Source organism: Aristolochia californica, unplaced genomic scaffold (assembly GCF_029961685.1).
Source record: "Aristolochia californica isolate CCGP_79_NKW_82.1479 unplaced genomic scaffold, dmAriCali1.0.hap1 SCAF_4, whole genome shotgun sequence".
Taxonomy (NCBI): domain Eukaryota; kingdom Viridiplantae; phylum Streptophyta; class Magnoliopsida; order Piperales; family Aristolochiaceae; genus Aristolochia; species Aristolochia californica.
The window spans coordinates 40,836,789-40,862,400 of record NW_027182103.1 but is presented as its reverse complement, the minus strand read 5'-3'; the positions used below and the strand labels follow the sequence as shown (position 1 = coordinate 40,862,400).

The following is a 25,612-nucleotide window of genomic DNA, read 5'->3' as shown; positions in this document are numbered from 1 at the left end:
TTGACTGTTTTTGTTTAAACTTTTCCATCCAAGAGTTACTAGGCCCATTGCCCTTTTCACCATTGTAACCTTCTAGGGTTTGCACCTACTCGTCGTCATATTCCTATAGACAAGTTCAAAAGGTTTAATCATCATAAAAAAACTTTAGAGTCATCTTACTCGAGTATTTGTATTCTTCAATAGCACTGACTTTAGGCTAGAATTTTCTTGTGATGGACCTGAGATCTTTTTCTATTACCTCCTCATCAATGAAAGTCTCACCATTGTTGATCATCTAGTTGGCTAGTATTATAAACCTCTCAAAGTACTTATAAACATTCTTTGAGTTTGTCATCCTAATTGTTTTGAAATGAAGCTTGAGGGGTTGAAGTTTTACCTTTTTTATGGTATTTCTCCTCTATAGATTTCATCAAACACTGTCCTAGACCTCTTTGGATGATTTTCCTACATGAACTTTGTGCCGGCATAATGTAATAGAGCATTTGTCAGTCCTCTAGGGTCTGTTTGGAACCCTATGGAAAATGAAAAAAAAATGATAATTTAACCATTATTATTCTAAAAATAGTTAGTAAAAATAAGATAATGATCAAATTCTCCTTTTCATTAACTATTTTTGGGAATAATAATGGTCAAATTCTTATTTTATTTTATTTTATTTTCTAGAGCAGACCCTTATTGTCTCCTTGGACCAGTTTTCGACCATGTCAATCTACCCATGAGATGCAAATAGCACCTATATTTGTGATCTTCAAAAAGAGTCTAAGAAGTCGGGTATGGAAGTATATAAGAAGGGTTGAACATGTGAACCTGAACGGGTTCGATGTGAAAAATAGGTTTGGGTCGGCTGGACTTGGTCCAATCCAGTGTGGGTTCAAACAGTCAATTTCTTAAAAAAATAAAAAAATGATTCTGGCAATCAGTCGTCTTCGTCTTCTCCAGTCGCATTCTTCCTGGCTGCCGAGCGTCTTCTCAGCTCGTTCGAATGCCAGAATCCTTGATACCACGTGTTGGATAAAAGTAAAAAACGGATGGGTGGAACTGAAGAAAGAGAAAGGAAGTAGGCCATGCTTCTTTCTCTCTCCGTGGGTTTAGGGACAAACTCCAACAAAAGTCTTAGAAGAGTTAAAGAATTAAGAGCAAGAAATAGACGTTAAGAAGAAGAGGTTTTGCAGCAGAGAGAAAATTCTGAGAAATCAACCGCAACGACCTCCAGAAGCTCTTGGTACCAGAAAAAAATACCTCCATCTGAATCTTCCACTAGTTGGAATTTTCTTTCCCATCAAACTTGGGCAGTTGAGGCTAGAAATTTACACCATTTGTTGCGACCATCGAGATTCCACACGATTGTATCAAAATTTGATGAAATCCGATCAAAAATACACTTTGAAAGGTTTTTTATTCTATAATGTTGGGACAAATCGACAAGGAGAGAAGAAACTCAATTTGACTCATGCTGAGCTCGAGACGACTCAGGGAACTGTAGCAAGTAAGCCAGCGTTTGCTCTTTCCACGGGTGAGTAGTCGACCCCAGATTCGGGTACCTGATGTCGAGTCGACGCGACATCGTCTTCTTCCTCGCACGAACTCTGCCTAAAAACTCGATTTTTTTTCCAATGACAGGTTCCCTCTTTTTTTATGTTACATTCTGTAAAAAATCGTGGCATTTCAAAGACCAAAATGAGGAGAATCTCAACCATACCTTCTTCGTGGCGCTCGTCCTCTACTCGGCGACTACTCTTAGAATCTCTGATCCGACCAAAAAGACACCATGATCTCAACCATTTCATATTACTTAGCCTTCTGACGTCCAAAAAGTTTTTTGTCGCTTCCTGGTGAGAAATCCGTTAGCGACGAGCACGAGGACGACGCAAAGCAGAACTTTTTCAGTTCAAATAACAGCAGAGAGGTAAGGGGTCGACCGGGAGAGTAGAAAACTTACCCCAGGCAACAAGAAACCAATCAATGGAATCCTGAAACTGCTACAGCAGACGAGAAAACCGTAATAAAGGAAAAACTGCCACTTTTTATTCCATATAAAGCATATAAAGAACGAAGACAAGACTTTGGTTAACAGTCGTTCCCATCGGAATATTGGGATAACGGTGATTTATTTGTTAAGATAAAGCAAAGAAGTATTCAGTTCACCTCATCAACTCAATGAACACCACTTCCCACTTGAATAGGAGCAGATGCTCAGTAAATAAATTGAACTTCCAAGTTCTAAATACTTTTTATTTGCATAATTTAACAATCGAATAATCGAATGTCAGATTCATTTGCTCATCCGGGCATTTCTTTAACTTGCACAGCAGGACTGTCCTTGTGTGCTTCCTCTGATTCTCATCTACGATCAGCTTCTCTTTCTTATCGCCCAAGTCTTATTAGGCGTTTCAGTTGCTCTCGCATTATCATCTATCCGGCGAGCGAAAGAATATACGGACATCCCAAGTACCGCCGAGCTGGAGACCTCACTCCACAAAAAATAGCCTTGAGCCATCCATATCATCAGATAAGCATATATTATCCATATCAATGGATAAACTCAAGGTTCTGGCCACCACCTTAGTTGCATAATCTAACAGTACATGCCACTGCCTGCGCCCAGAACTTCAGCCTGGCTTTCACGTCTTCAGGATGATCACCTGATGAATTGCAATTCCCAACAGGATTTAGAACCGAAACGGAACAAAAAGTTAAATCAACAGAACTGAAGTGAAATAAAAATAAAAATCATAAAATGGTCGTATTGTAACAAGATTAGAGTTCTGCTTGAAGCTTTCAGTAAAAAAAATTATCCTCGGCATCATGTCAATGACTGGTTTACAAGGACTCGTAAAAGAGGACGACACAGGAAGAAAACAAAATAAAAGTATAATTGAGAAGAAATCACAGCATTACACAGTGAGTGGCAATAGAAAAATATTAGTTGATGTTCGAAAAGAAACAAGGCAGGTAGTCCTTAGAACTTCACCATGCCATCTTTTCATTATAAGGAGTGATAGTACCCAATCAAATAACAAGGGTACACTCCATGTATTTGTTTATATGCCATCAGTTACACCTATGGAAAGGGCAAACTTCGAATTATTTTCCCAACTCTCCCTCGAGCTATAGAAGTGGGCATCTTTCCAGATACTTTGCAAGAACGAAAGCCAATTTCTCATAAAATTAAATACAGCACTTTAAAATGTTATTATAAACCATAAATTGAACGAAATGAAAGCCGGGTCCTTCTGAGAAATATGACAGCAGGAGGTTGACGAGCAACGTGAATGTTTTTAGCATACAAAAACTTAAAAAGAAGGAAATTTGAACCTAGATCACTTATTCCTTTTTAAAAAGATAACTCGAATTAATGCAATGTCGGAAAGAGAAATATCACACCAAATTCCAGAAAGAGATGAAACACATTTCGTAATCAACGGTACATGGAAAAAATATTTCGTAACAATCGAACCTGTCTATCGGAATGATTTCCGCTGATCCGCATTAAGGAATTAAACCAATCCTACCTCTTTTACATCAGAGATCATAGTCCAAACAATCACAGAAAGAAGCTTAAGACGATAAAGCAGACTGTCGTAAAGCATATCATTCATAATCATACACAGAAAACACGAGAACAACTGGAGAAAAGGAACAAACCGGGGCTAGAAATCTTCCAATTGGCGATCGGGCCGGAAGTCGACGGACACTGCTCGTTCACAGCCGAAGAAGCTGCAGAAGCTTCCGGAGACCTCTGCTGCTCGTCCAGAAACTTCTGACTCATCGAATAGCAGAGCTCAAGCGCCGGCAATGTATTACAGAGTTCCGGAATCTCATCATAACTAAAACCAAATCCTAGATCCAAGCAGCCCTTCAACTCATCCAGGTCATCGTCCGTCAAACTTTTCGTCCTCGTAACCCCCTGGTCCTGATCCTCCTCCTCGACGGATTCGACGTAGCCCTCCAGAAACACCTGGTTCTGCTTCTTCTTCTTCTTCAGCCACGGATCTTTCTTCGAGAAACTCTTCCTCTCATACTTGCGCAGATCACAATCTACGCCTTCTAGATGTTCATCCGGACCAAAGTCAGGATTTATCATAAAAACTGCAGATTCTGAATCGGAAGATAAGCTTCCCATCCTTCCGTCTCTCTCTTCCTCTCCTTTTCCTCTTTCGTCTCTGCCGTGCCGTGCCGTGCCGTGCTGGGTGTTCTGTCTATCTATGAGGGCTTTTAAACGGAGGCGGCATCAGCTATCATGCATGTTGTCATGGCAAAAATGTAATATCATATGACATGCCAGCACATGACATAGCCTGACAGCTGTACTAGAGAGAGACTGTGTGAAAGAAAGCCACGTGTTTAGTGATGGACAAAATCAGATGGCGAGACAAAAGTGGGGTACCTGGTGGGCCCTGGGGCCTTGTTTTGCGACAGCGACTCGCGCGTCGAGGAGTAGTCATGCCGGGAAACCGATCATGCCTTTCTTCATCGTCGTGACGAAACTACCATCCATATTTCCTCAGTTTAAGCCGATTAAAACAAGGGTAGTACCGTCTTTCTCTTACTGTTTCCGATGTTTACATTCATGGACGAGGACGACATTAAAAAGAGACTTTCACGTGCGAAAAACACGTTATGGACCATGGTGGTAGATGGGTAACCGTTGTAAGATCCCAGCCGCTCAATTTCGAGCCGTTTTTAACATCTTTACCGCCCATTTTAATAGTAATCGGTTCGGATCGGTTGAAACGGATATCGTAATCCGATTAAATTGCTGGAACTTGGAATAATTGGTTACATCAGTTGGAGGCCCTACCATGTGACGCACAGTGTCATGTCTACATTTGTCTTTTTCCGTATACTATATATTCACCCGACCCAACTCCACTTTACTCAAATTAAGAAAGTCCACGTGGCACGATCTTGGACACATTAAGACCAATCGTAAGGACCATGAGGGTTTAAGAAAGAGACGCGACACCGTGAACCACTTGTGGTTCAGCAGGATCATGTGACATGAAGTGATCGAATTGGCTTTCAACTCCTGCCGGGTCCACTTCCAAGAGAAGTTATCATTTGCTCTACCAAGTTGGTGGGGCCGTAAGCATCGGTCGGTCATCCACCGGGCATAACCGGGGCCGGCCAACCCACCGACCGACTTATTTGATATGTGGGTTGCCCCGCCTCGATGGGACGGCTCATGTCATCCAGACGATAGAAAATGACGCGTGAGAAGTGTGTGGCACATGTGCGTACTCCACTCGGGGCTACGTAAGCGAAAAGCGAGACAAGCACAGACAATCTACCCACGTGGCCGGTCGTTGTCGATCAATAATTGCAACGACTCATCGTTCCCCTTCCCCTGGTCTGGTCGCCGACTCGCCGGTTGGGCGATGTGAACGGTGCTGAAAACCACCAATCCCTGACGCCATCTTCATTCTTTTCCGAACCGTTCTTCTTTTTTATTGTCGTCGACAATCATTTGAGGGTTTGAGCCCTGTCTTGCAGGAATCGTGAAACGCTTTGCATATATCGGCTTTTTGTTCGTTAGAGGCGAGTGGTTGGGCTGAGCATGACAACGGAAAGTCCACCTTGTTTGGCCTTTTTTTGATCGGCGCTCGAGTTCCAAGAACAAAAGTTTGGAATCCGATGGAAAAGCTTCGAGTGAGAACTGAGATGGATGGTCCCAAGCGGAAAGACCAGGCGTGATTGATTGAAGATGACTGGTTTAAAGCAGAGCTGAGTGTTAGCTACTATAAGGCTTAGAATTAGAAAATTTTCATTTGGTTTATATGGACCTAGACTATGATCTTCATAAAGAGGAGCCTCCTTTACATATTTGACCATCTAAGTTGAGGTTGCATTATACAATTGTACTATTTCTAATAAAAATGAGTATGAAAGGTTATGTTATCATCGAGAAATGTTTCATTTTGTGGTATCGGAAATTGGGACATGTTTCGATTGAGAGAATTAAAAGATTAGTAAATGACGGAATCCTTGAGTATCTTATAGTTGTGATTAATGTGTAGACTACATTAGGGCAAACAAACCAACAAGACACAAAAGGGTGCTAGGAGGATATTTGACATATTAGAAATAATACATATTGACGTTTGTTTGTCTTGATATAAACTCGAACTATAAGAAATACTTCATCTATTTTATTGGTGATTATTCACGATATATATAGATTTACTTGCTCATAATAAGAATAAAGCGTTAGATGTTTTTTAAATTTATAAAGTAGATGTAAATAAACAATTTGAAAATTAAAATTAAAATTTTAGGATAGAATAGAAGTGGAAATATTATGATATGTACAAAGTAAGTGAACAAATGCACGATCTATTTATGAAGCTTTTAAAGAGCCTGATACTATAACACAATATATTATGCTTGGCTCACATGACTAGGTTAGTGTAGCAGAAAGATGAAACCAAACATTATAACATAGTTTTTAAGGAAGATCGAGTTTTTAATACCACTCCTTCGTAAGTTATAGAACGATTATCCATTATGATTCACTTCTAGATCGGGTGAATTTTGAACAATCAATTGTTAAATTTTTACCATATTGATGAAGATATTCTAAAAGATCTAGCCGAGGAATGACTTTTACAAGATATATATCCTATTGAACGATAACCTCTTGAAAAAGTAGATCCTATTGTACAACAACTTTTACAAGAGATTGGTAATGCAACATTAAGAAAATTAATTAGAATAAATAAACCAACAATTTTTAGTGACTATGTGGCATACTTAACGTAATCTGATTGTAAATTTCAATTATGATATGAAGTTATGAAGGACAAGATGAACTCTATGACAAATAATCAAGTTTGAGATCTTATACAATTGCTTAATAAGTGAAAGTCATAGGTTATAAATGTGTCTTTATGATAAAAAAAATGATTTGTTAGGTAATATTAAGTGTTATAAGGCAAAACTTATTACTAAACAGTTCACACTTGAGGAAATAATTGACTATATCGATAATGTTTTTCAAATATTTCATATGAATGATTGTTCACCAAGTATAGTGCCCAATGTGAAAGCTGATAGCTTTTGTTAAGCAAATGTCTAAGAAATGATCTTGAGAGGGAACAAATGGGAAACATTCTTCATACTTCTATTGTAAGAAGTTAATATATGTTTAGGTTTGCACATGATCGAACATTACATTTGTAGTTGGAATATTATGAAGAGATCTTGTAATTAGGCTTAGGCCATTGGAGAGAATTGTTATACAATACTTTTAGGGGGGGGACATGATCTTCATGCGCATTACTCAGTTTATGTCCTGATGTCGTGGGAGCGCCAAACTTCATGTCATATACATGATCATCCATGACTCAAGAGTTCATGTCCCAAGATTAAACGGCAGTAAAGTGCTTTCCACCCAATTTTGAGAATCATGTACATGACTCGTGCGCAGGGCTGTCTCTGGCGCACCCCTCTCTCATTCCTGCAACCCCTCTGTCGTCTCCCTAAACCTCGAGCTCTCTGCTCCCTCTCTCGTCTACACCGTCCCTCTCTGGTCTCCCTCTCGACCTCCATTGTAGAGTACGGGAAACCGAGAGGCTTTGCGAAGGAGGGAGACCTTCCTCCCTCGGCGACGACTTCTCTTCTCTCTCGGTGTTCGACCCCCCACCCCGGAGCACCGTCGCCGTCGCCGTTGAGGAAGATGATGATGGTTTAATTTTTCCTAAGTTAGGAAAATTAAACTATCGTCATAAAAATTATAAATTTATAAATTTTATTAATAAAAATAATTATTTTTATTTATTTAATATATTTATTTTATAATTACTATATTAAAATAGTGATTTAATAGTCATAATTAAAATATTGTTAAAATAAATATTTGATAAATTATTTTGGCATAATTATTTGATTGCTATAGTTAATTAAACCAATGGTTTTAAATTTTGTGATAATATATTATTAATTAATAATACATAAAATATATTATGTACAAATATTTAGTTTGTTAAAGTTTTTATTAGATCAATTTTTTCTCTTAAATTATTTATTTTTAGGTTAAAGTATATTATATGTTATTAATAAATTAATAACTCAACGTATTACTTTCGTTTTTGTTATTTATAATGTTATTTATTTATTATTTGTAATTAATCATGTGCATATTTCATTGGCTCATGTAATTACCATATTAATGTACAATAAAATATCTAATTCAATTAATACATATATTAATATATTTAATTATACATTAAATAACTTATTCATGTAGTAATTGATTTACCTAATTTGGGATTTAAGGATTATATTTTAATTAAGTATACTATATGGGTTTAGGGATTCTCTTGTTTTTTATGTTTTTCTCATGTTGGGGAACTAACACTGGAAACTGTTTTCCGGTGCACATGAAGTTGTCAACTCTAATACCAAGTACGAAGATGATCTTCATGTACATGACTGACATGATCTTCATGTTGGACATGAACTTGAACTTCAAAAATCCATCTGGGGGACTAACCCCCATTAAGGGACTACAGACTTTATACTTACGTATAGATGAACTAACAAATTGGAGGTTATTAGACTTGCTTGATTGTGTTGATTTTTGTAAGTCAACATTAAGATGAATCTTCATGTTTGCTAGAGGAGATATATTTTTGGAGGAGTGCGAAGTAATCCTTAGTTGTTGTTTTTACCATAAAAGTCGAGTTGATTTCTTATTTTGAGGCGATATCACAAAATATATTAGTTGAAGAATTTGATTTTTGGGCTTTGAGTTGTTGATTTTATCTCTAAATATTTAGGATTTAATGTGACAATTCAGTTGTTGTGTTCTTGGCTAAGTATAATAAAATTAAAAGTAGAAGTAACCATATCGACATAAAATGCTTTTGTAAATTTCTTCCCATCAATGAAGTAATTGCTTGGAGTACTGCTTCGCTGTGCTGCTGTAATTGTGCGTGTCGTTCCATTGACGCATCAACTCCCGCTCGTATAACAGAAAAAAGGGCAAGAACTTACAAGTTCCTTAATACCTACAGATTTTTGGTCTCTCACTTTGTTCTCTATCGAGGTTGTTCAGGTACAGGTGTAGAAGCCGTCCATCCATCTTCCAAATTACGATTTCTTCTAGTTCGATGTCTCGGAAAACACACCCTAAATAGATATCTCGTTCTCTGTTAATTTATCTAGCTTTCTGAATGCTCTAGTTTTTCCATTTCGTTCTCTGTCAATTGATTTGCTAAATTTTGCTATTCGACGGTTACTTCCATTAATTCCTGTCTTTTATGTCATGTTCTTAGTTTTAAGAGTGTACAGAAAGAAGACCAGGCATGTGATTTGCTGCCAAGTCAAAGTAGTACGGGATGCATTTGTGAACTCCGTAGGTTTTTATTCAGTGTCAAAACTTTGGGTCGGTGTGGTTTCAGAATGAAATCACATACCATTCTTTCCAAAAGGTTCTCGTGTCTGGAACCATTGGGTTGGGTTTCTCATTTTTCATCTCAATAACTTTCTAGTTTAGTGAAAAATATATATTTTCTTTTTCTCCATACTCTAAGGACCAACTAACGAGAATCATTATGTTCTTCAAAGTCTTCAATTTTACTTCCTTTTGGCTTCTTTAGCTAAATTATTTATTATCAACTTCGTTACCGTTGTTAAAGTTATAATTTTCATAGTTTTTGAATTCTACAATGAGAAACCTATGCAATAGATATAAGTATGTGTGCTAATTACCTTATTGTTGAACCAGGATTTGGGAGCTGAAAATTTTGAGTTCAGCTCCGTTTGGAAATTTGTTCTTTTTGGTAGGAAGATTCTTATTAAGTTTCTGGTTCTACATATTAAAAGAGAAGAAAGACATTTTTGTTCTTATTTAGAATTAGAATTATCTTTCGCACTATGGATTTTTGTCTCTTATCTGTATTGGCTAAATTTTGTGGCCAGTGCAAATAGCATATTGTCAGACTACAGATGATAAAACATAGTACCCCTAGGTATGGATCAGTTATGATATCCTAGTTTCAGTCCTGCGTTTAGGACTACTCAGTTATTAGGAAACCCTATTCTAATGGATTTTTGTGTGTATGCATGTGAGTATTTAACATTATTGTTGAATCTCTTCTTGTTATCTAAAGCTCAATTTGAGCCGTGTTTAAGGGAAAACTGGTTGTTGAACTGACTTTTTGTGTTCATGTAACCTTCCAGCATATATGTTATTAAAGGTATGTTAGTTTTGCAGGGTTCTTAATGTAAGTTATGCATAGCTGATATAATTAGAAGGTTTTCTTTATCCCTTTTCATTCATAAATTTGCTTTTGACCACCCATCTTTTCAGATGTTTGTGTCTTCTTGCTTTGCAAGTAATTGTACAGAGCATCAAAGGAGATGAATGAACAATCCTCTTTGTGTCAAGGTGTTATTCCCATTGAGTTCACATTTCATGTGATCCACTGCAAATCCTATTATCGTCACCTCCTTTTTTTGTCTCCTTTTTATGGGCTAAACTTACTGGTATTTGTATACATTTCTTTAATGACTTTGAAGATTGTAACTATGTTATATCTCCTGGGAAGCTCCTTTATGTACAAAATTTTGTTTTGAAGATCCAAGCATGTTTGTTTTTGTTGGTATTCAAGCTGAAGTTTCTATATTGCCTCAATGATATGACATTCTTATGTGTGATGTAACTGTTATCTCTTGACTAATTATAAATCTCATACATTTACAGGTTGAGTTGCATTAGATACTCCCATCTCATGCATTTGCTAAGCATGACATGAACAAACCTTTAAATCTTTTGCATACTCTGCACACTTGCATACTGGATCCCTCCACCATTATCAGGAGGAAACAGTTCCTGATTAGATCTCTGTGTGGATCTAACAATCAAACTTGCATTGGAAAGATGCAAAACATACAATGTATGGGTAGGCCCATTTCAGATGCTGATGCTGAGAATATTTTGAGAAGAATTACTCCAACCTTTGACCTAAAACGACATAAAGGTCAGGCTGGTAAGTCTATTTGTCTCTATTATTAAAACAAGTTGATCCTTTGACTTGTTTGATAAATTTTTTGAAGTGTTCTATTTCTGGATATTTCATTTGTATATATGATGGATGAAGAAAGGATGCAACTGAAGTTTTTTCTGCAGGGAAGATAGCAGTTATTGGCGGATGTCGTGAATATACGGGTGCACCTTATTTCTCTGCTATTTCAGCCTTGAGGATTGTTAGTATTTGCTGTTGACACCACATTTATCTTTATAAGGCCCATTATCTAATTTATAACTACAGATCAAGGAACATAGTGGGAACATAATAACCCTGTGAAACATGTTATCCAGGGTGCCGATCTATCACATGTTTTCTGTACCAAAGATGCAGCAACAGTTATAAAATCCTATAGCCCTGAGTTGATTGTCCACCCTGTCCTAGAAGAATCATACAGTGTAAGGTGAGTTTCCATGATGATGACCTTTTCTTGCACTTAACTTTATCAGCAGGCAGAACACTAATTCTAATACAAAAAAATTTAGGGATGATGAAAAAGCAGTAGTTGCTGATAAGGTTCTAGCTGAAGTTGCTAAGTGGATGGGAAGATTTGACTGTCTTGTTGTAGGTCCAGGTCTTGGAAGGGACCCGTTTCTTCTGGTCTGTCTCTGTTGCCTAAAAAAGTTCAAGTTGGTAATTATTCTTTTTGTTGGTGGAGAAAATAATCTTGTGGATTTTTTCTAGGATTGTGTCAGTGAAATCATGAGGTGTGCACGCGAATCGAATATCCCCATTGTGGTTGATGGGGTATGTATGTCTTCATAATTTCTTACACATAACCTAAGGAATAGTTACATTTTTGTTTAATATTTGTTCTTTTCTATATCCGATTTAAACAGGACGGTCTGTTTCTTGTTACAAACAATCTTAACCTGGTTAGAGGGTATACCTTAGCTGTCCTCACTCCAAATGTGAATGAATATAAGCGCCTTGTTGAGCAAGTGTTGGACTGTGAAGTAAATGATGAAGATGCTTCTGAGCAATTGTTATCACTTGCAAAAAAGTATAATCTCTTCTGTGATATCTATTTTAACTGAGGTGGCTTCTTTCTATTAGCTCTGCTCCCAATCTTATCCTACTGACAACAGCTGATTTCTGTGTTTATTCAGGATTGGTGGTGGAACCATACTAAGGAAAGGGAGTTCTGATCTTATTAGTGATGGGAAAACAGGTTGGTTTATATACTTTGCTAAAACCATTTATTTTCTGTGTGACATACTTTCCATGTGAAGGATTTATAACTGGAGTGATTATGTGTGATCCACCTCATTCTCATTGTGGTAACCCTTCCCAAACTCCTAATTATGTTGGTGTTGGCTGCACCAATCTCCATAATTCAGTTCTTGTATTTGCCAACTACATTTATGGCTTAATTAATGTATACAGTACCATTTTCACAATTGATGGTGAGTTATCTTACAGATATCTTATTTTTCAATGCTTTATGCAGTTGGTATGATCAGTTTCCATGGGTCGCCTAGGCGTTGTGGTGGTCAAGGTGATATCCTTTCTGGGAGGTTGGTATTGACTAGTACTTGTAGTTTTCCTGCTCCGAGCTGATTTATTTTCAAAATTTCCTTTTTCTTTTGTCCATCTTATTCCATTTGCACGATTTTAATTAAATCATGGCAAGATTTTATTTATTTATTAATTTTTTGAGAAATAACTACAGCAGGAACCATTGTCTGAGAAGCAAGTTTATTTGTGAATGCAGTGTTGCAGTGTTTTGTTCCTGGGCAAGGCAGCAGATGACTAGTGGCGAGGAAGACTCAAATGGTAAAAGGTATTCTTCCATTCTTTTTCGAATCTTAATTCACCTTCCCTGCTATAGTTTTATAGGTCAAAATATCTATGACAACTCATTTGATTATTATTATTTTTTCTATTGTACCATTTTTCTCATTGATGATCCAGGCCTACAAATCCATTGGTTTTGGGATGCATAGCCGCTTCCATACTGCTAAGAAAGGCTGCCTCACTTGCTTTTGACAAAAAGAAGCGGTCAGCCCTTACTAGTGACATTATTGAGTGCTTGGGGGAAAGGTGAGCAGTCCATTTCTTTGAGAGTAGAATTTTATGATAAAAACAATCTGCTTTTTAACATTGTCTATTTTTCTCCTCTTCTGTTTTCAGTTTGGAGGGTATATGCCCTGCAAGAACTCTTGACTAGAAGGCAATGGATTTTGATCTTGTTTTCCTGAGGGAATACCAAACAAGTTGTCTCTCTTAAAATAAAGGTATCATTTATTATGCTTTCTTTAGGACGACTTGTATCTGGGTCATCCAAATTTTCGTTTTCTTTGTACATCAGCATCATGGAAATCGGTTTATCATCCAGGGGTAAAAGCTGCTGAGTTGTTCGTCTTATTAATCTTTTTTCATTTGATTAGAAGAGATTAATCTATTGTTAGAATGAGATTTAGTAAATCTGAACTCGTTAAACTTTCACAAAACGAGAAGAACAAAACAATTAAGATTGAAGGGTAGGCGTCTATTGTCATCCTTTTCAAATACGTCCGATAATGTGGAATTTTCTTCCAGAAGTAAGGACAGTTTTAGCTATTTAAATTTTAATATGTGACGGGGAAAATTCTAGTAGAAGTCGGAGAGAAGAAAGAGAGCCACTTGCGATTGCGAGCTATGGGTCTGAGATAAGTGTCGAACAGAGGGCGTCCGTCTCCTCCACACAGTGCTGAGCTTCCTCCTTTGCTTTGGACCATAGGTAAATGTAGAGTCCCACAACTATCATCACTGCTCCCACGACACTATTAGGACAAAAAACGCGGAGGCAAAAGCATCTCAGGCAAGGGAATTGCAGAATGGAAAACTTATTTACGGAGAAGGAGCTAAGCTTGTAACAGTGGAAAAAATGGAGTATATGACACTGACCTTCCAATGTGCATTGTGTAGCCGAGAAATGCCGTCTCTAAGACTGCTGCAAATGCGTACGTCAATGGTGAAAATGTTGCGACGAATACTGGACCCTTTAGGTTCGCACACCAGGTATAGAGAACATTCGACAATCCGCTATTCAAAGCTCCCTGCGTGTGTAAACAACCCAATTTCAAACCCCAACTCGTCGTTGATAGTCTTTCTCACAATTGACTTACGAGAACGACGATGCATCTCCATAAGCTCCCTTTTCTTTTATCTGTTTTTCTGTTTTTTTTTTAAATATCTTCAAAGAAATGGTATTTAATAAACTATGTAAAAATTAAGAAGGAAATAAAACAATTAGAAAATTGATATTTACTTTCATCGTTTTTCATGTATTCTTTTTTGTTCCTGTTATGGTTTTTTTTTTTTCTGTTGTCACTTACACCAAAGAGAATGTCCACAAGCTCCAAATCCCACTTGAGCTTCCATTGAGAAGCTTTATGGCTAACAATGGCAGCTACCACGCACTGTTGCAGCGTCGCACAGAAGAGCATTATCGAAATCAAGGAGAATTCAGATGGGAATGCTCTTACCATGGGTCTCTGGAGATCAGAAATAAGTCTATCAGAACATGGGTATCTGGAGAATTCAGATGATCACAAAACAACTTTCAGTAATCAAAGAAATTTATTTTTCAGTAATCAGTAAATCAATATGACCAGCAAGGTTTAAGGAAGATGCTGCTAGAAAGGTTTGGAGAGATACTGACCAGCATCAAGATCCATGAACTGAATGCTAGAGTCCCGCCGACTACCATAGCCAATCCAATTGCCCAATCTCCAGTGCTAGTGCTTTGCAATCCAACAACAGAGCCTTTCCAGAGCATGAGGGTGAGAGCTCCAGAGACAGATAGCCCAGTCCCGAAAAGCTTCCCTCTGCCCCACCAGGTGTTTAATTCGAGGTTTTCTTGCCTTGCTAAGACAGACAAAATGTAAGTGAAGATGGGGATCATGTTTAGAACTGCCGTCTCTATTGTACTGGTGATGTAGTACAGGCATGCCGCCAGCAGGTTCTGTGACAACGTGATCCTGCAAGCCATCAGTTCTTCTCATTCTTTAACTCCGATTGCTTACACAAAGATAGTTTTTTAGTAGAAATAAGTGACTTGCAGGAATACGAATCGGTTGCTTACCCAACTAAGGCAAGTAAGAATATAGAGCCCAGTATTGATTTTGTGATGGGAGGTCTGGACCTTCTGCAACCAGAGAAAAACCCAAGAAGAAAAGAACTAAGAATCGGCAAAAAAAAAAAAAACCTTTGAATATTTGCATATCAAGTTGGGTTGCTTTTGTTTCACCTTTCGAAGATAAATGCCATGGTCGACATGAAGAGGGTGGCAATCACGAACTGATATACAAGGAAGACGGTGGAGCTTATCCCCTGCACGAGAATAACCTTGCTCAGCACGAAATAAGTTGCAGTTACGAGCTGAACGAAGATCATGCCTGCGTGCGGAGCTATCCTCGTGGCAGTTCCAGATAGAGAGGAAGCCATTGTGGATATGAAACTTATCGTCTCAGTTATCCTACAAGGTGCTTCGCTCCTCCATTACAGTCCTCTTTCTGAAGGCTATTGTTCTTATGTTGGGAGAAGCATCCTCTTATCAACTTCACTTGTTCTAGTATCTGTCGCGCTTCATCATTGACCACAGCAAGACAATGGCGGTAGTTTGAATGGTGGATCTAGAGCATCAACTTGAAATTAAAAATCTGGATATATATCTAGTCTCTGGAGACTACTGAGAATTCCCATTTATGCCGTGTGGTAAAGTGAGCTTGATGAGGAGAGCAAAGTGGGAAGAGTGGAGACTGTTAGGTGACGAATGTCTCGCCCACCACTCCGAAACAATCGTCTTCTTGAGGTTTTTCACTGTTTACGTGTTTGGTAAGTGGAACATCTGGGAGGGGTTCAGAATTTTCAGATTCCAGAAATTTATCATCTTGATTCGTAGGCTCCTGAAAAAAATTCTTGGTTATGAATTTTTTTGCTAAGCAGCCAACGAGAATCTTTCTTTCAAGCGGAAAATGACTACTAAAATACCATGTTGAGTCTAGGTTCATTCCAAAATGTTCATTCTAACAAAAAGTTATTTCCCAATTATAATTGTCAAATTTCACTATTGTTAAAGTATATTTGAAGATCACAAATGTTGTTATTACCTTTTTTTTAATCATAATAATTATTTTACAAAGAAAAACATTAATTCTTGTAGACATGAAAATTTGATCACAAAAACTTCTGAACTTGATCAATGGTTAAAATCATTGATGACCTAAATTAAAGAAGTTTGATCGTAAGTTGAAGAATGGTCAGAGTTAAAGGTCTCGATGGTCAAAACATAGAGTGTTGTTCAAGTGGTCCAACAATGGTCAAAATCAGAAAATTTGATCAAAATTCAGAATGATTATTGAGATTGAAGCCGATCGATGATCAAGATGAAGCTAATTGTGCCAAATCATTTGGATGCCACTTAGGCACCAAATAAGCAAAGGAGTAGGTACATGAACGATTTGTGGTGTCAATAGGGAACTCCATATAAGCAGAAGATGATCTACATCATCCAACATGTGTCAAATCTCATGACATGATGACTTGGTCTTGCCCTATGTCAAACTTTCATAAGCTAAGGACTTGGTAAAGAGAAAATGAGGTGGAGAAAGGGGAGTGGTTAGACCTCCCTTACCCTTCTATAAAATGCTTTTTTTTTTTTTTCTCTCTTCTCTCTTCTATCCTTTTTTCCTCCTACTCTTTACACTTTAAAGACTATGAAATCCTACAATCTAACATGGTAACAGAGCAAGGATTCTAGGGTTTCAATTTGAAGTTGCTTAGATTTTCATGCAATTTTAGAAGAACTAAATTCATATGCTATTCAAAGAAGCAACCAAAGGATTTTCCACAAGGCTGAGTTTTTTGTTGAGAAATCTCTTAAGGCAGATAAGTATTCATAATCCATGTATTTTTAGCATCTCTCCTTTATCTCTGAGAGAAAATATTAGCCTTTATCCCTTGAATATTGACCTTACACAGAGCCTTGGCGCAGCAGTCGAGCATGATCAGTTTGGGAGCTCCCAGAAAAACCAAATTTGTGTTCAAGTCAGCCATGGCTGTGCGGGTTAATGGGCAGGGCTTGACTCCTTCAGAATCTCATTGCTTTGATGGTTACTATAGAAGGTTTTTTCTTTAAAAGCACAGTTTGAGATGAGTGGGGAACAGTAATCTTCTCTCGTCGTGCCAAACCTTCCATGGATCACGGCTGGACCATATGTTAAGATAGGTCTGTAATCGATAATGGAAGAAGATGCAATATGCAAGGCCAAGGGTGAGATGGAAGCAACAAATATTGGACCTTTCTCCCAACACTAGTGTTCCCTGTTGACTCCAAAATGGAGGAAGACTGCTAATCTGGCTTTAGTTCCTCCCCTGCTAATGCCCTTTAACGAACCACGTTTTTATTTTTGTGTCTCTGCATACAGCCACGAAATGTCATCTTCTTCATCTGCCATTCTTCCTCAAACTGCAGAGATTGCTTGCTAGTCTTTGTATTTTGGTCGACGATATAGGATCCAACTTTTGTTGACAGATATTGATGGCTTTGACAAGATTTCTTGCTCTTAACCTTTGTTTAGAAGATTAACAATTAATGTACTCTTACCAATACTTCTCCTAAGTTCAGTTTACTTGAATTTTGGAGAGAATAAACTTCTTGATAAAACAAACTTGTCGAGTCAGACTTTGATACCATGTGTGTATGTGTGTGTGTATATATATACCTGTAACAAGATATCAATCTATTGATTTATTTCAAATTTCTAATTTCAAACTTTCTCTTTAATATGGTATCTAGACGCCAAGGTTGTGATTTGAACATAAATGTCAGTCGATGATTCTCCCTTAGATATTTTTTTCTCCAAATTAGTTGCTCCTCCTAACAAGTTCTTTGTTCTTTCATTAGAAAACTATTTTCCCCTCTCCTTTTCCTACAGTGACTCTTATCAATCACTACAATAAAAGGTACTTAACAATGTAAGTTGTATTTCTTTGTTAAATACAATTTTTATGAAAAACGCCATTTTTAAATTAGTATTTTACTGACAAATTTTAATGATTTAAAGCTATTTTGTCCTTAGAAGGTGGCCATACCCATGACAATTTTTTTTAGTCATAAAAACAGAGTGAAAATTTTATTTGTGATTACAATTTTTTGGGTGTGTAGGGTTTTGTATCTAAAGTTGTTCTTCTAATTCGATAAAGCTTTGAACGATCTAAAATATGAATTAAAACTTTCATTGATTGATTAACTTTAACTTTATCGCCAACCTTCGCCTAGTGCTTGACAAGAGGGTTTGGCTTCATAATGTGTGTGGTAGGTGCAAGAGTGATACCGATGTAGTGGCATTGCTTGTTCCCACTACTATAGAATTCTAATAGGACTTCAGGCATGAGTTAAAGTTTGGTGTGTGAGTAGGGCCACATAGCTTTTTTTTCAAAGAGTTAAAGTCTTCCTACACAAATTTTTCTAAATTGTCCCAAAAATTTCCTCTCAAAGTCCTCTTTGAATTGGCCTCTATTTATAGGTTAAGGGTGGGTGGTTGAACCACCCACTTTTTTCTCCTCCGCTGGATCATCTTCTCCATCTTTGAATATTTCTAATCAATAGAGAATGTATCACATGTTAAGGTATTAACTTACCGACATTTTCATGGCTTCCAAGCTTCTATGTGTTCTCTTATTTGTCCTTTTTATTAAAGGTGTCATGTGTCGAGCAATGGAGCTTATGACTTTGACGGAATCGTAGTGGGTTGCTCTTATATCACTTGGACATTTTTATTTGAAGCTTCTAAGTATTCGAAGAAGAGTCTCTTATCATTGTAACCATAAGAAAAGTCATCCAATTTCTACATGCATCATAGACCATCAACCAACCTATAATATGTGAATTTGGAAGGGTCTTGTCAATTGAAAAGTGACTATTTTCCAACAATTCTTGTAATGTTCAAACAAACTTGTATCAAAATGTGGTCTATTGTTGGAAGACATCAAACTTGAAATGTTAGAGGCTTGTGTGTACTAGGTTGCCCTTTTCTGGTTTATGCCATTAGATCCTAGGTCTAACTAATTAAACTCATAAGGCTTCCATCTTGCCAAGCCATGTCTGCTCTCAAGGTTGCAAATGCTCGAAATGAGAGGAAGGTCAATGATAGAAAAAACATCTCAACTTTGGTTAGAGGTATTTTTTTTTTAGTATGCTTAGCATTAGCTGAATCAACAAAGCAATTTTTTGTTTTGATTTTGTGAATTTTTTTTTTGAATATTCCTCCCCTCTATGTCACACATCACTACAACTGTATGACTCCAATTGAACCTTGACAGAAACAACAAAGAACACCATTGAACGCTCAAATTTGGACATTAGTTACCAAGGAGAAGAGATTTTTGTTTGTGGTTGCAAACCCGATGAGTCTATTACTCCATAGACTAGAAGGAGAATGCAGTGAGCCTATTCTTTCCACTTTATTAGAAGCTTTTAGGGAGCGATCTACTTCAAAGAGATGTAAGAGTTGATTTTCCTCATGCAATGACAACATTGCTCTTCCTATCTTCCGAGAGATGACCTTTCTATGCTGGATTTTTTTCTTTTTTTAAAATTTAGTTTACTGAAAAGTGGTCCTAACAGATAGCCACCATGAATAAGGCCATGGTCAGCCTATGTTGAAGCTTTCCCAAGAGCAGGCCTCAACAGATTATATAATCCAATAGTTGTGATCTTATGGGTGCAAGGTGTCCCACATTTTTTTGTTTGTTTTGTTAGTGTCAATAAATACAAGTTTCAAAATAGGAGTCTGTGTTCATCTAACTTGTCCAATTTATTAGCCAACTTCTAAACACCTTGCAACATTCTAAAGCTAGAAAGAGAGTTACAACAATTTTTGTATCGAAGGCCTAGATCAATTTCATTCAACTATAAGGTAAAGACTTCATTTTTGTCATAGGGGAATATGTAGATTCAAGCCACATTCCTGAGATGAAAGAATAAACCCAAATCAAAAGAATTGATTTTGTCAACACCAAAAAATCCATCTTCATGTGATGGACAGATACAACCAAGATGAGGAATCCCCTAAAGTGAAAAATTCACCTAAATTAAAAGAATCGATTCAAGGCAAAAAAAAAAAAAAAAAAAAAAAAAAAAAAACATTGAAGGCCGAAGAATCAACCCAAGATTAAAGAATTCACCCAAGAGGAGGCAAAAGAATCCACACAAAACAAGGGTAAAGAATTCACCCTAGATGAGGTAAAAAAAATCAACTCAAAGCTAAAGACTCCTAAAACCATCCGAGGTGCAAGAATCCACCCAAGCCAAGGCGAAAGAATCCATCTCCTTGGTGTTATTTTGGTAGGAAGACCTTGATTCTCAAATCTTTGATTGCATGGTTGGATTCCATTTGGAAGCGTTGCTTTTATAAGCATAATTCAGTCTTTCATTACCCAATCATGTAGGCTTTGAGGGAGATGACTTCTTAGTCTTGTATCATTTATTTGCCATTAGTTTGACTTGGTTTAGAAGTGTTGTAGATATAGCCATATGTTAATTTTTCGTGTTCTCATGTTAGTTTTTGGGATTTAAAATTGGTGTTCTTTTTTTTTTTTGGTAGGGCATCCTTACAAAGTAAATTAGCCAAAACTTGATTTTGGCAACTCAAATCAACCAGATAGATTTTGTTGAAGCTTGTAATAGGTTTTTCGGACTACAAAGTAGTTAAGCCAAATCATGTTTAGATTAGGTGTCCCTGAGCAATGAGATGGGTTTTGATACAGTTTACAAACGGCTTTTTCCATTGCAAGGTGATTTTCTCCAAAATTGTAGTAGCCTTAAGATCAATGAGAAATGTCATAATGTTCTTCTTTGCACTTTGAGAAGTCAAAATGTTGGCACTTATTTTCCTTTTTCGAGTCATGGACAAAGATATAAGAGGCAAAACAAGTTCAACGAGTGGGCACAAAATGCCAACTTATAAAGAGATTTGGTTCATGAAATGGCACCAATGTATGTACAAATAACAAAATATTTACAAAATTTCAAGTGTGTAAGGTCTTATCTCCGAAGTTATTCCTCTAATCTGATCTCCACATACGAGCTTGATTAAAGCCTTGAATAATTTGGTAGGTGAATTAAAACCTTCCTTGATTCACTAACTTTAACCCTATAGCTAGCTTCCAGTCGGTGCTTGACAAAGGGATTTGGCCTCATATTTTGCATGAAGGTCCAAGGGTGATAATGAAGTAACCTTATAGTCACCTACTTGTTGCTACTTCTTCTACCAAATTTTAGCAGAGTTTGAGGCACTTAAAGTTTGGTCACAACTATTAACTAATTTTTAACACATATGTCATTGTTGTTTTCACGACTCCATAATGTCTAGACCTTCAGGTTTAGAGTGATGGAGGGGAGAAAAAAGAAGGAAAAGAAGAGAGAGTGAGAAGGAAGAAGGGAGAGAAAGGTGATGGCTAGAGAAGGGAAAACAAGTACATGTAGAGATGCAAAAAGAGGGAGTGATTAGGATTGAGTTGTTATCCCTAATCCTCTCTCTTAAACTTTATTTATAATTATAAATGATACATCAATTACAAGTATACCCTTCACCAATAAGAGAAAAAATCATAGAGTTATTACATCAATGACATTGAAGCTTGACCATATCTTCCAAGAGTCATCTTATTTGTCCTTCTCTCTTAAAGATGTCATAACTATATCTCACTTCCTTTGCTTAGGTAGCAATTTCTTATAATGTCAGATGTCGACAATGTACCATCTCTCTTGGTTAGGTGGTACCCTTCTCTGATTTGATTATGATGGTGTCCTTGTACAATCTCATCTTAAACATTGATCGAGCTCCAACTTTGATCATCTATCAATGTGCACGATTTGGACTTTCGATTGACTTCCTAATTTTGGTATCTAAAGTATGTTATGATGTATCAACTACCAACTAAGAGGAGATGGAGGTTGGAGGGGGAGAGAACAAAGAGGGAAGGGGGCTTGGAGGGAGCAAGATAGAGGGAGAGAGAGGGAGTGGATGAGAGAAAGGAAGAGACAAATGAGAAGAGGCAGAGGGAGACGGGCGAAGCTTGAGACATGTGAGGGCTAGAGGGGAGAAAGAGAGTAGAAGAGAAAAAGGAGGGGAAAGAGGGAAAGTGCCAAAAGGGGAAGGGAAGGGGGAGAGGGAGAGAGGAAGGAGACTAAGGATAAGAGATATGGAAGGTGCAATAAAAGTGAAGGGAGAGGAGAGAGGAGGATGAGAAGAGGGGAGAGGAAGATGGAGAAGGGAAAGGGAAAGGGAAAGGGGAAGGGGAAGGGGAGGGGAGACGATATGTATATTTTTTGTGTATTTTTTTAGGTTCATCGTGGGCATGCACGAGGCAATGCTAACTTTACCCCATTCAAAAAGTAAGCTTATTGTTGAAACCATTGCGTTAAGAATATTCTAACCTTTTAGGAAAGGAATCCCACGGATCTTATACAAGGACGCCCGGTCGATACAAATAAATATTCCAACACTTATCAACGTCCAATTTGAATGAGGGCGATGTAGGAATCATAGATGTGGTAATAGTTTATGCCTAATCTAAAGAAGTGGACCAAAAATTATGTGATCCATTGTAACACCTACGCTGTTGGCTCTCTGATCATCCTCTTCAAAGCATGAAATTCTGTACAAACATGGTTTCTAACTTTCTACTGAATTTTAAATCTGTTTGGTGCCGCTTGTTTTGTACAGAAAAATAGAGATGGGAGGCAAACAATTACGGAGGTGGATGACCAGAGCTTTATCTTCACTTTCTCTGGGTGAAATTGCTGTACCTTTCGTCGTTGAATCTTCCAAAAGTTTGACGCCCGATTTCATGGTTCAGCAACGTAAGCTTCTTCGTCCATGAAGTAATATTGGGTCTCTTCCTTGCTCTTCGAGAACAGAAAGATATAGAGTCCAAAGACGATCAAAACTGCTCCAGCAGCGCTGAAAGAAGAGGCCAGAAAACGAAAAACGGAGACAAGAAAACACAGTTAATTAACTTTGGGACTAGTACAAAAAATAATTGCGGAAAATGACATGGATCGATTGGTCGAGTACCTTCCCATGTGCAAAGTCTGGCCCAGGAAAAGGGTTTCGAGAAGGGTGGCGAAGAGCAGGCCGAGGGGTGAAAAGGATGCGATGAAGGTCGGGCCCTTCACGGTGGCGCACCAGGTGATGAACAGATTCGACAGTCCGTTGTAACACACTGCCTGCCCGCCCACAGACGATTCAAAAATGTAAGTTTCAGGATATTGTGAATTTTCTTTAGTCTCTTTTTCACTTTCGAGTTTATACCTGTGTTAACTTTTGGTTAAATCTTTTTTTCTTATTCAATGCTTCATTTATCGATTTACCCCAGTTTTTAATAGGAGGTTTGGGGTTTGAAGCACTTGTCTTTCTTAGGGAACTTTAACAAAAATCTTAATCACAATTAGAGATCCTTCACACTCCTGTATATATTCGTTTCCGTGTCCATTAACACGCAGAAATATTTCTGAACGGGGACCAGCTTTGCGTCAAACACAGCATTTATACACCCTAAAGCAGCCATCGCTGGTATATCTGCTGGCTGACTTTGAACTATCCAATTCGTCATCTCTCCTTAAAGCGCGTCCAGACTTTAGGGGGAGGAAGTGGACTTGTATATTTTTATAGATTAAAAAACTCGTTCTCTAAGGAGTCTGGAGATGGATCACTGTAGACAGAACTCTCAATTAAAATAAAATCAACCCGTCCTTTAGATTCTCAAGCAAGGATTTACTTACTCCAAAAAAGATGTTTAGAAGCTCCAAACTCCATTTAAGCTGCCATTGAGAAAGCACAGGGCTTACGAACAGAGCTATCAAAGCAGTCTGGATCGTTGCGAAAAAGAACATGAGTGCGTTCAATGAAATATCACTTGGGTATTGCTTTGACATTGGCCCCTGCAAGTTTTTGGTTAATATCATCCAGGTCTTGGATCAAGAGAAGCAATAAAAGTAATACAACAGAGCATAAGATAGGAACAGTCCTAGCATCTCTTCATCTTTACTCCTTCAATAAAAAAGGCTTGAAAATTGTAATTTAGTTTTCTGATTACTGTATCAGTATTTGTTTGAGAGATGAGAGATGCCAGGACTGTTCAATCTGTGAAATCGATGACAAGGAGTGATTTACTCACCAGCAACGTGATCCATGCACTAAGACAAAGGACTCCAAGAACAACCATGAACAACCCGAGCGGCCAATTCCCCAAACCAGAGGTGAGGCGAGAAGAAGACGACCCGTGCCAGAGAGTGAGAACCAGAGCTCCGGAGACTGATAAAAGGATACCAAAAAGCTTGCCTTGACCCGACAAGGTTTCTATTCCAAGTTTTTCTTGCCTTGAGGTGATCGATATCAAGAAGATGAAGACGGGTACCATGTTGAACACTGCTGCTTGGATCGTGCTGGAAATGAAGAACAAGGAAGCTGCCAACAAGTTTGTGGACATTGTCAACCTGGAGATCATCAAAAGATGAACGACCATTTCAAAATGCAAAACTAATGAAACTCAAAACTGGGTCGCACCGGAGAGAATTTTACCCAAGAAGAGCTAAAAGGAAAATCCTGATCAAGATTGGAATTGTGAGAGGGGGTCTGTTACTTCTGTAACAAGGAACAAAGAGAGAAACGAAACAGGAATTAACCCATATCTCATTGCCGCAACGAGGAATTCAAATTTACTCAAATGATATCTGCCTTCGTGTGATTTACCTCTCAAAAATTAATGCCATGACTACCATGAAAATCGTGGCCACGAGGAATTGGTAAACAAGAAAGACCGGAGTGCTGATTCCTGAAACGAGCATAACCTTGCTGAGCACAATATAACCTCCAGTGCTCATCTGAACAAAAATCAAGCTAGCATGCGGAGCGACCTGTGAAGCAGTACTTTTGAACGAAAAGCCCATCGTTTTTCTCTCCAAGCAGTACCTCCTCTTCCACTCCTCTCAGAACTCAATGATGCACAGACGCACTACTGCTGCTATGAAGAAAATCTTCAGAACGCAACTGTGCGGTGTTTCTCTGGACTTGCAAGTTTTATCGGAGAAGAAGTCTGCACGCCTAAGCATTGTTGCGTCCACTCATAAAAAGAATTAAAATTAGTTTGCCCACAGACAGAGAGTTTTATTAAATTAACCATTTTAAACAAAATATTTATGAAAATAACCACTCGAGAGACTTAGTTTCAAAAATATCCAACTGTGAACTCTCACCAACCCACCTAGAAAGTCTAACGTAACACATCAGCTTTGACTGACCATGACTCCACATCACTTGCCACATCATCATCCCAGTCAGTTACATACCATGTCAGCTCGGCTTTTTTCACCTATTTTCTTTTGTTATTAATTAAAGTTCTTTTTTAATTAAAAATATTTTATAAAAAAAATTAGGTTTTAAAAATCTTATTTGTTGGTACATGTTTAATTGCCTTCTATTTATTATAATAAAAATATCAAATATATACATTAATTATTTTAAAAAATCTAATGTAATTAACAAAACCCTAGATTACCAAATATTTTAAATTGATAATGAAACTTGGTA

The 25,612-nt window shown here is 37.6% G+C and overlaps 4 protein-coding genes across 5 annotated transcripts; 1 reads left to right on the top strand and 3 right to left on the bottom strand.

Annotated features, from left to right (window-relative positions):
- Positions 1–2,003: 2,003 nt before the first annotated feature.
- LOC137963895 (uncharacterized) lies at positions 2,004–4,178 on the bottom strand. Its single transcript, XM_068811127.1, has 2 exons — positions 3,646–4,178; positions 2,004–2,642 (listed from the first exon to the last, which is right to left on the bottom strand). The coding sequence occupies exons 1-2, from the start codon at positions 4,121–4,123 to the stop codon at positions 2,563–2,565; spliced, it is 558 nt and encodes a 185-aa protein (XP_068667228.1). The 5' UTR covers positions 4,124–4,178; the 3' UTR covers positions 2,004–2,562.
- Positions 4,179–8,901: 4,723 nt separating this feature from the next.
- LOC137963893 (ATP-dependent (S)-NAD(P)H-hydrate dehydratase) lies at positions 8,902–13,376 on the top strand. Of its 2 annotated transcripts, none has more exons than XM_068811124.1 (12): positions 8,902–9,055; positions 10,706–10,991; positions 11,132–11,208; positions 11,324–11,433; positions 11,516–11,630; positions 11,715–11,777; positions 11,870–12,033; positions 12,140–12,201; positions 12,481–12,547; positions 12,745–12,813; positions 12,945–13,073; positions 13,164–13,376. In XM_068811124.1, the coding sequence occupies exons 2-12, from the start codon at positions 10,754–10,756 to the stop codon at positions 13,198–13,200; spliced, it is 1,131 nt and encodes a 376-aa protein (XP_068667225.1). In that variant the 5' UTR covers positions 8,902–9,055; positions 10,706–10,753; the 3' UTR covers positions 13,201–13,376. The 2 variants fall into 2 exon arrangements, with proteins under 2 accessions (XP_068667225.1, XP_068667226.1); XM_068811125.1 differs by having other exon boundaries at positions 8,902–9,061.
- A 112-nt stretch (positions 13,377–13,488) lies between these two features.
- Positions 13,489–15,579, bottom strand: LOC137963894 (WAT1-related protein At4g15540-like). The gene is made up of 6 exons (XM_068811126.1): positions 15,265–15,579; positions 15,100–15,162; positions 14,677–14,995; positions 14,351–14,509; positions 13,920–14,071; positions 13,489–13,795 (listed from the first exon to the last, which is right to left on the bottom strand). The coding sequence occupies exons 1-6, from the start codon at positions 15,459–15,461 to the stop codon at positions 13,669–13,671; spliced, it is 1,017 nt and encodes a 338-aa protein (XP_068667227.1). The 5' UTR covers positions 15,462–15,579; the 3' UTR covers positions 13,489–13,668.
- A 7,014-nt stretch (positions 15,580–22,593) lies between these two features.
- Positions 22,594–25,134, bottom strand: LOC137963340 (WAT1-related protein At4g01440-like). The gene is made up of 8 exons (XM_068810475.1): positions 25,074–25,134; positions 24,940–25,008; positions 24,776–24,857; positions 24,605–24,667; positions 24,201–24,519; positions 23,806–23,964; positions 23,099–23,250; positions 22,594–22,984 (listed from the first exon to the last, which is right to left on the bottom strand). Exons 1-8 carry the CDS (start codon positions 25,132–25,134, stop codon positions 22,870–22,872), a joined length of 1,020 nt encoding a protein of 339 aa, XP_068666576.1. The 3' UTR covers positions 22,594–22,869.
- Positions 25,135–25,612: the final 478 nt, after the last annotated feature.

What these genes read in the sequence shown, in the direction of transcription:
- LOC137963895 (XM_068811127.1), bottom strand. Translation starts at nt 4,123, where the DNA reads ATGGGAAGCTTATCTTCCGATTCAGAATCTGCAGTTTTTATGATAAAT. An exon ending in TTGGAAGATTTCTAGCCCCG is followed by an intron (nt 2,643 to 3,645) that starts GTTTGTTCCTTT and finishes GCAATTCATCAG; the next exon opens with GTGATCATCCTGAAGACGTG.
- LOC137963893 (XM_068811124.1), top strand. Translation starts at nt 10,754, where the DNA reads ATGAACAAACCTTTAAATCTTTTGCATACTCTGCACACTTGCATACTG. An exon ending in GAAGAATCATACAGTGTAAG is followed by an intron (nt 11,434 to 11,515) that starts GTGAGTTTCCAT and finishes AAAAAAATTTAG; the next exon opens with GGATGATGAAAAAGCAGTAG. An exon ending in ATTGAGTGCTTGGGGGAAAG is followed by an intron (nt 13,074 to 13,163) that starts GTGAGCAGTCCA and finishes TTCTGTTTTCAG; the next exon opens with TTTGGAGGGTATATGCCCTG.
- LOC137963894 (XM_068811126.1), bottom strand. Translation starts at nt 15,461, where the DNA reads ATGGCTTCCTCTCTATCTGGAACTGCCACGAGGATAGCTCCGCACGCA. An exon ending in GTTCATGGATCTTGATGCTG is followed by an intron (nt 14,510 to 14,676) that starts GTCAGTATCTCT and finishes TCTGATCTCCAG; the next exon opens with AGACCCATGGTAAGAGCATT. An exon ending in TTGTGGACATTCTCTTTGGT is followed by an intron (nt 14,072 to 14,350) that starts GTAAGTGACAAC and finishes TTACACACGCAG; the next exon opens with GGAGCTTTGAATAGCGGATT.
- LOC137963340 (XM_068810475.1), bottom strand. Translation starts at nt 25,134, where the DNA reads ATGCTTAGGCGTGCAGACTTCTTCTCCGATAAAACTTGCAAGTCCAGA. An exon ending in ATGGCATTAATTTTTGAGAG is followed by an intron (nt 24,668 to 24,775) that starts GTAAATCACACG and finishes TCCTTGTTACAG; the next exon opens with AAGTAACAGACCCCCTCTCA. An exon ending in CAGACTTTGCACATGGGAAG is followed by an intron (nt 22,985 to 23,098) that starts GTACTCGACCAA and finishes CTCTTCTTTCAG; the next exon opens with CGCTGCTGGAGCAGTTTTGA.